The sequence below is a fragment of the Folsomia candida genome, unplaced genomic scaffold (assembly GCF_002217175.1).
Source record: "Folsomia candida strain VU population unplaced genomic scaffold, ASM221717v1 Fcan01_Sc007, whole genome shotgun sequence".
Taxonomy (NCBI): Eukaryota; Metazoa; Arthropoda; class Collembola; order Entomobryomorpha; family Isotomidae; genus Folsomia; species Folsomia candida.
In genome coordinates this window covers 1,284,399-1,297,790 of record NW_019091199.1, presented here as the reverse complement: position 1 = coordinate 1,297,790, position 13,392 = coordinate 1,284,399, and the positions used below count along the sequence as shown (strand labels likewise).

The 13,392-nt window shown below is 38.5% G+C and overlaps 1 protein-coding gene across 2 annotated transcripts; it reads right to left on the bottom strand.

The window, feature by feature from the left end:
• Positions 1 to 9,735: 9,735 nt before the first annotated feature.
• On the bottom strand, positions 9,736 to 13,390 carry LOC110852326 (mRNA-capping enzyme). Of its 2 annotated transcripts, none has more exons than XM_035853484.1 (10): positions 13,178 to 13,390; positions 12,882 to 13,100; positions 12,113 to 12,792; positions 11,950 to 12,025; positions 11,704 to 11,865; positions 11,396 to 11,518; positions 11,126 to 11,311; positions 10,919 to 11,019; positions 10,295 to 10,497; positions 9,736 to 10,209 (listed from the first exon to the last, which is right to left on the bottom strand). In XM_035853484.1, the coding sequence occupies exons 2-10, from the start codon at positions 13,083 to 13,085 to the stop codon at positions 10,127 to 10,129; spliced, it is 1,818 nt and encodes a 605-aa protein (XP_035709377.1). In that variant the 5' UTR covers positions 13,086 to 13,100; positions 13,178 to 13,390; the 3' UTR covers positions 9,736 to 10,126. The 2 variants fall into 2 exon arrangements, with proteins under 2 accessions (XP_035709377.1, XP_021956057.1); XM_022100365.2 differs by having other exon boundaries at positions 13,183 to 13,389.
• Between the last annotated feature and the right edge of the window lie 2 nt (positions 13,391 to 13,392).

The following is a 13,392-nucleotide window of genomic DNA, read 5'->3' as shown; positions in this document are numbered from 1 at the left end:
ACAGTCTGTGTAATTACTTACATATTCTGATGATAGTCGGCTTAAGCAATTCTCAGCACTTTCACTATAAAAATGTATTGGTTGTCTAATAAAAATTGTATTTTACGAACATTTCGAAGACATTTTTTGCAATATAAGTACATGCAGAATTTCTATACCTATTAATAGAAACGTATCTGTCTACAAGGCCTCGCAAAATTGTCGTTCAAAAAAGAAATTGAAGACGGAAAAGTGCAGCTCAACATTTCAACATGTAATTAAATACTAATAGTTATAAGCGGAACGCATGTACATGCATAAATAATTTCGTACTACGCTATGCACTTACACCGTGAATAGACTCTCACCGACATAAAGCTCTTCGACTACTAGTAGTTTTGGGTGTGGCCTTGCTACCTAATTATTCATGAAAAGCAACACGAATCTGATCATAGACGAAGGAGATCATATGGAGAATTTTATGACTTGTGGTTGACACAGAAGTTTCCTGCTAATCATGCACGATGCTCATTTTGTAGGACAAGCTGTAATAATGTATCATTTTGATTGCATTTGCATACATTCAACACTAGACAAAGAGCGAATATGTACATATTCATAAGTATGTCGTAATTTTGGAGCGGCGACTTGCTAAGATGAACTGTCTATAATAACCATATCTATTATAGATTATGGATAACCAGCTAATTGCCACATAAGTCACCATGATGTCAGATTAATTTTGGGAGGATAATGACGTAAGAGGATTTGGAGGGTCATTTATCTGGCCGTTATATGCTCGTCACTGACACTGATCCTGGTGGGAGATAGTCCGAATTTCACTACTCTCATCTTTCCCTCGTAGCTCTCGTCGTCGTCGTCGTCGTCGTGGAGGCAGGAGGGAGCCTCGTCGGAGGGTAAGTGAACTTTCTCTCCGAGCACCTACCACAGAATGTGGAGAAAATTGAGCAGTTCTTCTCATAAGCACTGCACTTGGTTGGTCTTTGGTTGGTGGAAGCACAAAGCGGAGGAGGCTATTGCACTCACTTTCTCTTCTTCATCTACTTATTTGCCCAGTCCAGCAAAACTTTCTCCTCGAGCACTAAACAAATAATAAAGTATCACTTCAAAGCACATATTCCATATTGGCGCAAATAAATTCTATTATCTCGAGGCTTAATTATGCCCATTATTCCGACAAAAGCTAAAGTTACGTTTTATTGCAGACTATTCTTAGCCACTAATTATGAATAATTCGAGTTCAATCATTATTTCACCATCACCACTCTCTTACCCAAATCATTCTTACGCATATGTAAATTTACGTTGCAGGAATGCTGAATCTTGGATAAAGTGGACGTGTGGAAGGTGGTCGTCTATTGATAACGCGTTCCTCTCCATCATTGGATTGGGGAGTAATAAGATGACTTTCTCTGTGATCTAATAATCCACATGCACCCTCAGCCGCTTTACACAAACAAAGTCAGCATCCCAATGTACAATGTGTGTAGTGTATGTAATCTATTTAATGTTGTGAAAGGAGAGGTCGAGGAGTGGGCAATATGGCTTTTTCGGAATAGATAGATGTTAGTTGATTGGGTCAAAGCTCTTGGTCGCCACCACTTACTCATCTTGACAAGGATAATGTAATACGGATTATGGATTAGTGCTGTTTTCACGAGGCCCATATTTTACTTATGACAGGCAGGGCATGCGAGCAAGCAACTTCTTAAATAATTTAATGGGGCCTGCTTCCATTGTTTCTGCTCAGCTTAGCACAATTTCTCAACTTCCAAAATCGGACGATTCCAAAAGCAAATTGAGTTTGACTATCTTTCACTCTGTCCAAAAAGTTTTCACAAACCATCCGTCCGTATACATTCACAGTTATGCAGTTGCCACCCACGTACCCCACTAAATGCGTATACATATAATGTCACATCTGCCTACCAATCTGCCGCACTCTGTAGTTGAGGCTACTACTAAGGTACCTATACTAAATAAGGGGGAGGTTGTGCGGTTGACAGTGTCAGATTTTTATGCTCCTTGGATATTTTGTAGTATCCGATAAATGTGCTAAAAGCTCACGTGGTTTGACTACATGGCCACATTTGCGCCCCCCCCCCCACACCCACTCAAAGGGGCTTAAAAGACGAAAAGCCCAGTTTTTGCTCCTATAAACATCAACCAAAAATCCAATTTTGATTGGATTTGTTAATTTTTGCACCATTATAATCGCAGATAGTTCTGACATAGACTTTGTAAATAATCTTTATTTTTTTTATCCTTTCGAAAATATTCAAAAAATTAACAAAATTGAGATTGATGTCAGATATGATGAAGCAACTCGCTAGGAGTTTTTAAAAATGCAAAAAAATCAAAATATGGTTTAGAATTGGAATTTTGACGAAGGTTTGAACGCGACAGTTTTGGTGGCAGCAATGCCTGAAATGCCATTAAATGGGTGTGGCGGGCGCAAATGGAGTAAAACGCTCCTTCAGTTTTTCTCCACTCACCCATCACTACAACGATATCCAGAGGACATCAAAATTTATTACTCGATGGTGCACAACCTCTCCTCTGAGTCTCCTCCTCGTGTGTTCGGCCTAAACGTTTCCGAGAAGAGCTGAAGCCATGAATGAATTGCAGATCAAAGTTGACAGGATAAAAAATTACAATATCCAACATATAGAGTTACAAATAGTTAGTAATAATTTTGTAGAAATATGATCCTAGAAATTTTCAGAATGTGTTTTCCAATATTAATTCAATCATATGCGTATCGATCTATGTACACGTTTATGTACATATGTATTCATAAGGCTGTATTGGACACAAACCTGGATGAAGCACGGGACGATGTCTCCGAATTTGGGCCGAAACATCACAAATGGTGCATACATAAGCATATCCGAATGAAATTCGAACCAGGATATTGCATTTCCAGGATGATTTCTCCTCCAGATGGACAGCTTGTGACAGAAAGGGGATTCTTTGTACCGACGAAACCGTATATAAAAGAACGGATGAATACGACAGCGACTTATTTTATTTTATGTCCGCTTTTTCGCCCAAAGCGGATTTAGATAAGTAAATCCCAAAGCAGTTGTTCATTTTATGGTCATTTTATTTATTTTTTCTCACAGCAGTCCAGATCTCTATTTTCGGATGGAGTGCTTGCTTGCCCTGGCTGATGGTCGAATTTGCTTTCTCCTTCCCCGTTTGGAAAAGTCCATCGGTTGAATTCAAGCTATTACGATCACATGGAATAGATCATGACTTTATTGCATTGAAAACGATCAAAACGTCTTTGTCACTGTAATTTTAAAATTTATGTACATTGGAAAAACGGGTCCCATTTTCATGACTCGGATGTTTGTATTCGAATTCGCCAACCATTTGCTTAATCGTTTGATTATATGAGCTATTTAATTGTAATTCTGAAGTATTCCGGCTAAAACATCAGTAGATTTGCGAGATAAGAGAGTTTTGCGAAGTCATATTTTGCTAATCCCCTCACGACAGAAATATTTTGATCTTCGCAAGTTTGCTAAATGAGTTGCGATGCGAAATAAGAAGTTGTCGTGAGTACGCCCATTATAAAAAAGTTGTAGTTGTATTTAAAAAATAAAAGCTGGTGAAGTAAATCAGAATAAATTCCACAATATCTGCAAGATCCACACTTTTCTACAATACCGAACTTGTAAACTCAACAGAAAATAATCTCTGAAGAAGATGATCCTGTTTGGAAACCATCGCTGAATTGTAATTCAGGCGGCCTGGTAATAATGTGTTTGTCAGTCGACGGGTGAGCTCTACTTAATTATTGAATTTGACAGGGCAGAAAAAAAGGAAAGTCAGGGAAGGTGAAATAAATGTTAGCCTGCCGTTGTCTTATTACTCCTGCAGCAGTGTGACTTTTGCAGCTCAAGTTGACTTGTACGTACATGCACTATCGAGGTTACTGCGAAGAAAGCAGACGGAATCGTAGGAGACAGCAAGAAAGCCACGGTTCTCGAGTTGTCAAAACTCAAAGGAAAGTCTCAATAGAATTGAAATAGATCTGATATTCCTCCAACAACCAATCCGTACTTTCTCTTTCTCTCAGTTTGAATGAATCAAAGGGGAGAAAAACTCCAGTGTCCTCCTCCACTTCCTTCTTTTGTCACCCTGAGATTGGCACTAGTCATTACTTACGGCAATAACGGGAAGAATGGGAATATCTCATTTCACTCGAGACGTTCCTCACTCTCGATCAGCCCACCTTCTTCCACTCAACGACGAGACAACAATAACCAAAGTTCAAAAACCAACGTAGAACGGCGGGGAACACGGTGTTATATAAACTACCGTCTCGTACAGCAATATAGATTGTGAAGCGACTTTATATTTTTTCGTCTGCATGCATCAGAGTTGTATAATACGATATATACTTCCTTGCATAAGCTCCATTCGTAGTTGTGGGATTCTTCTGCTACTTAACATTTTATAGATATGCATAGAATTCCAATCTTTTGTTTCGTGCGAGTGATGCCATAAACAATTAACTAAAAGAATTTCCGAATTGTTGGCAACGTTCGAATTGTTTACGCCGTAGTTGTTGGCCACGCTGTGTGCCTTGGAACTCTTCTTCTTCTCCAGCCAACCCTCCCAACTTTCTACGTTTGAAGATGAGTGGCACGGGCTGGAAACCGCGTTGGCGTTGGATGACATATGACAACGAGAAGTGTGACACTTCCCTTCAAATATTTAAGAGAGCACTTAACTCTCTTATCTCATTTTCTTAGCTGGCTTGGTCACGGTGGATAAGAAACGACGAGAAGAACGTGCAAACCAAATGGTGCAAACAGTATCGTCCCTACTTGTACACACACTACTTCAGAGTGAAAGCAAAACGGAAATTCCCAACCCGTTCTGCATTCTCTGTTCAAATAGATCAAGCCAGGCTTCCGCACACATCTAGAACTTGTATAATAATACGTACGTATATGTACTGAATACCTCTCCTGCTTCTCATTTGTTTAACATTTGTCTCGTTACGCTCATTCATCTGGTTGATCCAAATGTTATATAATCATATTTTCTAGCGTTGAGGAGTTTAACAATAATTACTGTATTATTGTTCTTACCATATCAATTTTACTGACATAATTTTACAGATATAGATAGATTTCCCAACGTGAATCTAGAGATAGGAGAAGAATGGATAGGATATTTGGATTTTACTTTGCATAGCACTTTTTTATGGTATTCACAAAGTTGACTCAAAAAAATAATTTACATCTGAATCGAATTCAGCAATTCCGTGAGCATCAATGGATTTTGCGTTGGAGCACAGGTCCGGCAAGAGACAAGGAAAGTAGGGCACTGGGAAATGAACGAGTGGAAAGAAATTCTGGTGGAATTGGGTGTTGTAAAATGCAAAGAAGTGGGAGGATGAAAGAGTTTTAGAAAATCTATGCCGATTTTGACAATCCTTGTGAAGAAACAGCTCCAAACGCGCATGCAGCACAGTGTTCTAGTTTGTTTAGAATAAGCATTGAATCAAGGGAATGAGAAATAAAGGTACCACGAATCAGGTGACCAATTTTTACCTAAATTCGAAATTTGGACTTAAAATACGATGCTTTTCAATACTTCCTGAGTATAAATCATATAAATATAAATGTGTGCTTCTTTTGGTAAATGTAATAATTTCAAATGTCCAAGTCTCGTGCGATATAGTGGATTATTGATACCTCCTTTTACTTTGTGACATTGGCTGGTGAATTGGCTTTTCAGATGAAGGGACCGATGAGTATGTACGGGCTTGAAAATAAATTGTGATTGGCACCCCAGATTCAGCGAGTGATCCGTTGTCGCTGTCGCCTTGTCTTCCGATCCTTCTCCACTCAGACAGCATGCACAATTGGGAAAGTTGGTTAGACAAATGAGCAAGCCCCTCCAACGACCTGCAAGGAGTGCTTGTTACGTAGGCTTAGCTGAGTTGCGACGACGGAGTTATCTGTGGGCGTGTATTAATGCGTTTGTGGTCAGACTACATCCACAGCCTGGGAGGAATTGGCCTTGTCCTCACATTTTGCCAACTGACAGCCCCCGTCTTCCCATTTCCAGGCCTCGAGTTTATGGTTACAACGACGAGTCGACGGCCAAACCACACTTGATTAGGCTTCGCATGAACCTCATTACGTGGAATGCGAAAATAGCTCATTAGAATAATCCAAAGCGGCGGTAATTGATTTCTTAGATGACAAAATTAATTCACTTTCTAATTACGTAGTTGAGCTGTGAGACACTTGGAACAATGGTCGATACATTTGTAATTAAGATCATAACCACACAATTATTATTGATAATATAATGTCATATTACACAAAACATATGTATCGTATTTATCTACATGTATTAATTTAAGCTGCGTTAATTAGAAATTCTTGTTTTATATAGCACATTAATTCACTATTTATAATTCACCCAGCTTTTTTACTTGCAAATAAAAATTACTTATTTCAACTTTCCGGCGTCATTTCGTGTATGCACAACTAGAGTTATCCAATGGTTAGGGGGTTTCCAGTAAGAAATGTGATGCAAGTAGTTTTTGTGCTTTCACCTTGGAAAGGAAGCAGAACAGGTATATGAGGTCGCCTTGGATGGGTGAAAGCATTTGATTTGTTATTGCTGGGCTTGTTCTCTCTTGATCTAAATTCTCCAGAGTCCAGAGTATATTGAGTGTAATAGGTTACCCTAACTGAATCTCAATCAGATCAGCCAAGCAGAATCCCCTCATGCTACCGTGATCTTGGGATCTTTGCCCCTTCTTTTCGGCTCAACAGCATCCGAACTTTGTTCCATAAATACAGGGAAGATTTCATCATCTGACTATCAAGCTTTCTCCTCCCGAGAAAGAAGCCAAACCAAACCTAAAGCCAAAAAGCAGCTCAGCAGAGCAAATACATGCTCCCCTTGGTTTCCACCACTGCTCCTTCGTCTCCCTCCGTATGTATAAGTAGTCAACTCTTTCTACCTTGTTTTTGCTATCATCGACCATAGTCAAGCTTGTTTCAGCAGATTTTTTGTTCATTCCAGGCAAGATAATATTTCGAATAAATAAACTATGTAACCATCACCTCATTGTAGGATTTTAGCTAACAATTACGTATTTACGAAATATGGCTTTCTCCTAGCCTGGTTCATTTCAAGCTTGACATTTTTAATTAGAAAATTTAATCATAATTAATGTAAAACAGTAAATGTTGTACGCTTTCCGTGGTCAAATCCGATTCACACATAAATAGCTGTGTAATCTATAGCATACGTAAATACTTATGTATGTACATGGGTACGTACGTTTCTAGAAAATTCGGCTTTATTTTATGCTACTCTCATAATTAGTGATAAGAAGCATGGACGTGAAATTTGTGTGTAAACTTATTCTTCCGACTTTCAAGGAAGGAAGCATTCTTTGGTTATACAAATATACCTCATTTCTTGGCCATTATTAAGTTTCTGGTTTATGATTTGAGAAGGAGCGATGCGACCCGTGAATATGATAATCTCGTGATGACAGGGCTGAAATAGAAGCAAGATTCATTTCCAAATTAAGGACATCCCTGAAGGAAAACACAGAGCTGCAGAGATGAGAATCACCAAACATTCCGTGGCTTCCTTCCCATTTTCATCAAGCTGGGAACGGGGTAACCTCTTTTTCTTTGAAATCTACTTTTCGTCACTCATATGGATTAATCTCCAAAATCTTCTGCGCCTTTCTCCTTCCATTGGTTTCCAGTCGGGCTGGCAGGTGATGTTTTCCAGATGTTTTGTACTTTCGGAATCCCAATGTCTTCACATAAAATGTGGCTTGGCTGGGGCTTACTAATTTAAAAGGGATGGCATAAATGTGTCCTTGAAATATAAGACATACATTGGTAAGAAATGCAAAGTGAGACTATTTGTTGTAACGTTATAAATCTCAACTTGAGATGATATTGTTTTGTCCTGAAATTCAACTCGATATGACATGATGAAGAGAGTCATATGAAGAATTTCAGAAGCCCAGTTCATGAATTCCTACTTTTTTTAGAGTTTCGAGATGTAAATTGAAAAAAAATCTTACCAAAATTAGAGCAAGATATTTATTACGCGAATACATATTTTACAGAGAGTAATTCATCCAGACATTCTAAATTTACATACACTTCTTTTCACAATACGACTTTCAATAGCCCCTTCTTGGTAATGTAATGAGCACTTCACTTTCATATTCACTGCCATCAATACACAACCATCCATATGAATTTGTGCATATATGTACACGCAGCACCCTTTATTTGTAGATACGAGAATTATGAGATCAGACAGGCCAGGCTGCTTTCTCTCTGGTGGTGGAAACAGCAGGCGATACGAAATTAAATTCCACTTTGCCTCAAACGCACACAACTACACACAACCTGCCCAGTGAAACTGGTGAAAGCCACCGCTTTCGTTCATCTCCTCCATCGGATTCATTATATTCTCCGCTAAATGAAATCAGGGTGAAGGGATTCAGGGGCAGAAGAAGAGAAAGAAAATCCATTGTCTAGTACACAATGAATTATGAAGGCATAGTTCCAGGAAATACACAGCCCGATTCAATAAACCAGAATCATAGTAAGCATTTCTAACTTATATGAGTCGCCCTGCAAGGAAGCAATTGCCGAAAGTTTTCTTAGAACAAACAGAATGTGTAGCACAAAATCAGCAATCGCCACATCCAGTTCGTTGTCGAATCGAGCAACTAATATGACCAAATGTACAACACAAAGATGTGGTTTCTGGAAGTAAATGTGCAGTCAGTATAAACCAGGACTTCTTAGACTAATAATCTGCAACTGAATGCATGCATGTTGTGCAAATGTTGCTAATAGACGTGCAATGGCATGAACCCAGTTCATGCAAAATGTGCTACACTGATGGATGGAAATGATGTGAGGGAAGAGAGTAGATTCGCAAGAAATCTGGAGAAAGTCATGGAAGAAAACTCAATAAAGTAGTTGGATTCGATTGCTGGCGATGTCCATACATTTCTCGTATGCTCTTCTTGAGCAGTGGCTGTTTGGTTTTGGTGTGCGACAAGGCGTGCTCTAGATTTGACAGTATTTGATTTCCGGATTAGCTATGACATTCGACAGAATTTCATTTCAGTTCATGCATAAACTTGTAAATTTGGGTGAAAGTGGCTTCACTCTGCCTCCTTCTTACCCTCTAATAGAATATGTGTAAGGCTATCTTACTTACGTATACGTATATATTTCAACATGTTATTTACGTTGAGAGAGAGAGTGAGAGCACTCCATGTTAACTCGGTGCTTTCCAGTCCATCATGTATTCCAAGGAGATTCAGTTCGACTGATTGAGCAGAGTGGTCCAAGCTAGTGGTGAAAGTGGCGAGTGTGCCAGGGCCACGACTTGGATGAAATGTAGATAAATGGATCATGAATCGAATTAGTCTCCTCTTTGCTTTCACCAGTCGCTGCCAATGCACAACGTGGTTGTAATCTCGCTATTGCTCACTATTGCATCGGATAAAGGCTGAATTTGTAAGAGATTTGCGATTATGTATGTACCTCTTCTTTGGATGGTGATGAATAATCACTAAAATGCATAGTATCTAATCGACTTGAAGAACATATACTCGTTCTTCGTTCATTATTAATGTCGAATATCAGCAACGTACTTGGAACTTAACTCATGCATGGCGAATTAAAAAGAATCAGTTTCTTAACTTTTCAAGATTATTTTATTGCGTGAGGATTGTATATATAGCTCACGGTATCTCGAACAAGCTTTTCTTAGTACATTTCAATTGCTACAATAGCGCAATAAATTGATAACATCACGGACCTTAAACAACTACGTATGACGTACGTTTATAATTATTAATAAAATAAAGGCGGATTTTAACAACAGTTAGTGTTTATATGTAGTTCATAAATAATTATCGATTGTGTGGACTGCAATAATTACTGAATTAATAACTTGATCGACCGAGAGATTGCGGCAATAATCGTGCCACAATAAATAGTACAAATTAGAATACATAAATTTCATTTTCACTACTTCTACACAGGAGAGTACTAAAATTTACGAAACGTTGAAGTTTTAATATAAGCTAATGTTTCACATAGCGATGTCGAGCAATAAAATCCAAGAGGATTTCTAGTGTCACAGGATGTGCAATGCTTTGAGCAACAGCTAAAATTGATTTTAAATGTATTTAAATCAAATCTGTTGCATGAGTACGTACGTTTCATTCATGACAATATTATTACATGTTTACCCTTTGCAGTGTTGTATGCGTTAGGAAAACTCTTGTCTGTCCTTTCGCGGAGAAATGCCCAACTCCCACCTCTTTGATTCTTGACGTATTTGCATTCCACAATTTTTCCGGATAACCCAGAAACAGCTTTTGTCATTTTCATTAATCCAAATGGCGTCTCTAATCCTCCGACGTATAGCTCTCCAATCTTGATTGGAAGCAATCTTGAGCAGAAAAAGACAAGAAATAAAAACTTCAGGAAAATCTCTAAAGCTTTGACATAGCCCGAACCAATGTGTGTCCGATTGTCTGATTTTCACAACCCAACTGGATATCATCTTAATTTTACAACGGAAGTCAACATGCAGTATGGACTTGCGTACCAAACTTAAGCTTCCTTCCTATTCTACTACCACTTTGATAATTTTCCACAGAAAAGCCTACTCAGGGGTTACCCTGGTCGAAGACAAACTTTGTTGTATACAATCGGATATTCCAGATTTATATTTGTCACCAATCAACACCACCATCACTAAATTTATTACGAAGTTGGCCAATGGGTTTTTGAGTTATTGTATGACAGACCACACATGTTGAGGTTCAGGCTAATGAGTACAGTTTTTTCACAAGTCTATATTAACATACCCTTCACCAGACTGTTGAACAACTTTCAACCTGAAATCAATAGTGTTTAACTCCGGAGGTTTCCATTTCAAAGTTTCGTCACATCGACCTGGTTTGTAAGGCTAGTGATGGTAAACAAAATAAGCATTATATTTCCAAAAGTTGAAGCTGACGTTGAATTACATAGACACATGGTAATTGTAGTAGGGTAATTAAGTTAACGCTCACGTCTCTCATAGGTTGAAATATTACACCGTCAGGCTCGTGGATCAGTTCTTGAGCAAACTTTCCAGTCAAGATTTTTTCGGTATCCTCAAGATACCAAAAGGTTTTGAAACGAATTCCAAAAGGTTCTCTCGTTCTATCGATAATTCCCTTTTCAATGGCTGCGGTACGAGGGCCAATCAGTTCATCCTATTCATTAGAAAACCATTGAACATGCATAAATTAAGATACAAGTTATACAACCAAGACGCGTTAAAAGAACTATGCACTTACCCGTATGCAAGTCAGTCGAATTCGGAAATCAACCTTTCCAACGTCTTCGCCTCGAAATTTTATAATATCGTAAATCAAATAGCGTGGTATTAATTCATCGTTCACCTTATCCAAAACCATTTCCTACAATAATACATATTGTTGACTTTCAGAGACTACTCGTGTTTTATTTAAGATACGGCCCTCGACGTCATCACTCTCATTACTAATAGCATTGCAGTGGTGACGTCGAGGGTCGTATCGTAAATAAACGGACTGTAACTTTTTTTTTATTGAAATAATGAATTGAAGAAATGTGCGTAAATTACCCCATCCACTAATGTATTGGAAAGATGTTCATCGAGATTTTTCTTGAATCTGAAGCTGACTTCGGGTGCTTCAAATACACAGTTATCTCTATCGATAAAGTAAATTTGTCCAGGTCCGTCAATCAACATGAGATATCTAGTTCCATCCGCCTTCCAAGACACCTTACATGAGTGCATAAGTAGACAATGTTATGACACGCTACGTTATTAAACAGCTACGGTATTTAAGTGGATATTAACAATAACCATGTAAGGTTTTTCTGCCAATAACTTTATGTTTTCCAAGTCCATCGATATAGGTTGGCTGCCGGGAAAGCCCGTTCTGTTAAGTTACCAGAGCCGGTATTATTATATATACCAAATGGCTGGAATAGTAAATAAATTGTTCGTATATGTATGTAAAACTGACCCCCTCCATTCGCACATATCTTGAACTCTAGCCTGCAATGTACTGAGCCTGTTTCTGTCGGTAATTGGATGAACACCTGGCACACCTTCCATAAAGGTAGGATTTCCCTTGAAATGCTCTTTTCTTCGTTTTGCCTGTGGTTGATAATCTGATCCATTTTGATGTCTTCTCGAACCAGAAGGACCTCCATCGGCACCTCCATTTACACTATTACTACTACTAGAATTGGCAAACCCATCATCATCTCGCACGTCCACATCGTCATAACACCATTCTGGTAAATCAGGTGCCGTTGGGGGTGGAGTAGCATCATCGGGACTTGCATAAATCTTACACAGTTGGTTAATATATTCTTGTTTATAAATGCCAGGCGGTCTAAACTGACGAAACTGCAGCAAGGCAGCATTGACATCCCAATCCATAACAGAAGTAAGAAATGCACAAATCAAATAGCCAGATCTATTAAATCCATGCGTACAATGCACTCCAATAATATCATCTGGAAACTGTTCCATGTATTGTTCACAAATTTGATTGAATAACTTGACTTGTTCGCCACTTGGGGCTTCACCGTGCCCTTTACAGTTCACTTTCACATATCGAATACCCGCAGCTTTTATCTGCTCACTAGGATAAAATCTATCAGTATTAGTCAAGTCGATCCATAGTCCCAGCTTCATCTAATACAATTATTACAGAATGCATTATATATAATTTCGGGATGCAACATTTAATTGGAAGTAAAAATCAACGTTGTCATATTTTGTACCTTTGTACTCTTGACATAATCAATAATCATTTGAGGATAAAATCGATGTTCTACTGCAACATGATCGTCATACTGGTTTGACAAGGGGGTTTTGAATACGATAAATTTCTGAGCAATGTAGTTCGTTGATTTTCTAGGACATCTTAACCAGCGAGGAGGCACACCGCCCGTATTTCCATATCTTCTGTTCCCGTGCCCGTTCATTTTACTTCAGAGTTTCTGAAATGCATGAAAAAAACAAGATTCGATCAAGAACGTTAATACATTATATATAAATTATTATGTGTAACTAGTGCCTCACAAACAAATCCTCGTGCTTTGACGAGTAATCAAATTGATCTAGTTCTTGAAAGTATTGTGCCCAACATGGTCAACTGGATTGAACAACCACCGTCAGATTTTCTGCTGCGGGTACACGAATTATTTTTGTTTATCACTCGGCACTTCGACAGGAATTGTTAATGTCGACGGCTGCGAAACGTAAAAAGAAAGTGAGCCGTCGTCGTAAATT

Coding starts and splice junctions, on each gene's coding strand:
- LOC110852326 (XM_035853484.1), bottom strand. CDS start 13,085: ATGAACGGGCACGGGAACAGAAGATATGGAAATACGGGCGGTGTGCCT. Junction 11,312..11,395: donor TTCGACTGACTTGCATACGG/GTAAGTGCATAG, acceptor TCTAATGAATAG/GATGAACTGATTGGCCCTCG. Junction 10,210..10,294: donor CGCATACAACACTGCAAAGG/GTAAACATGTAA, acceptor AATCAATTTTAG/CTGTTGCTCAAAGCATTGCA.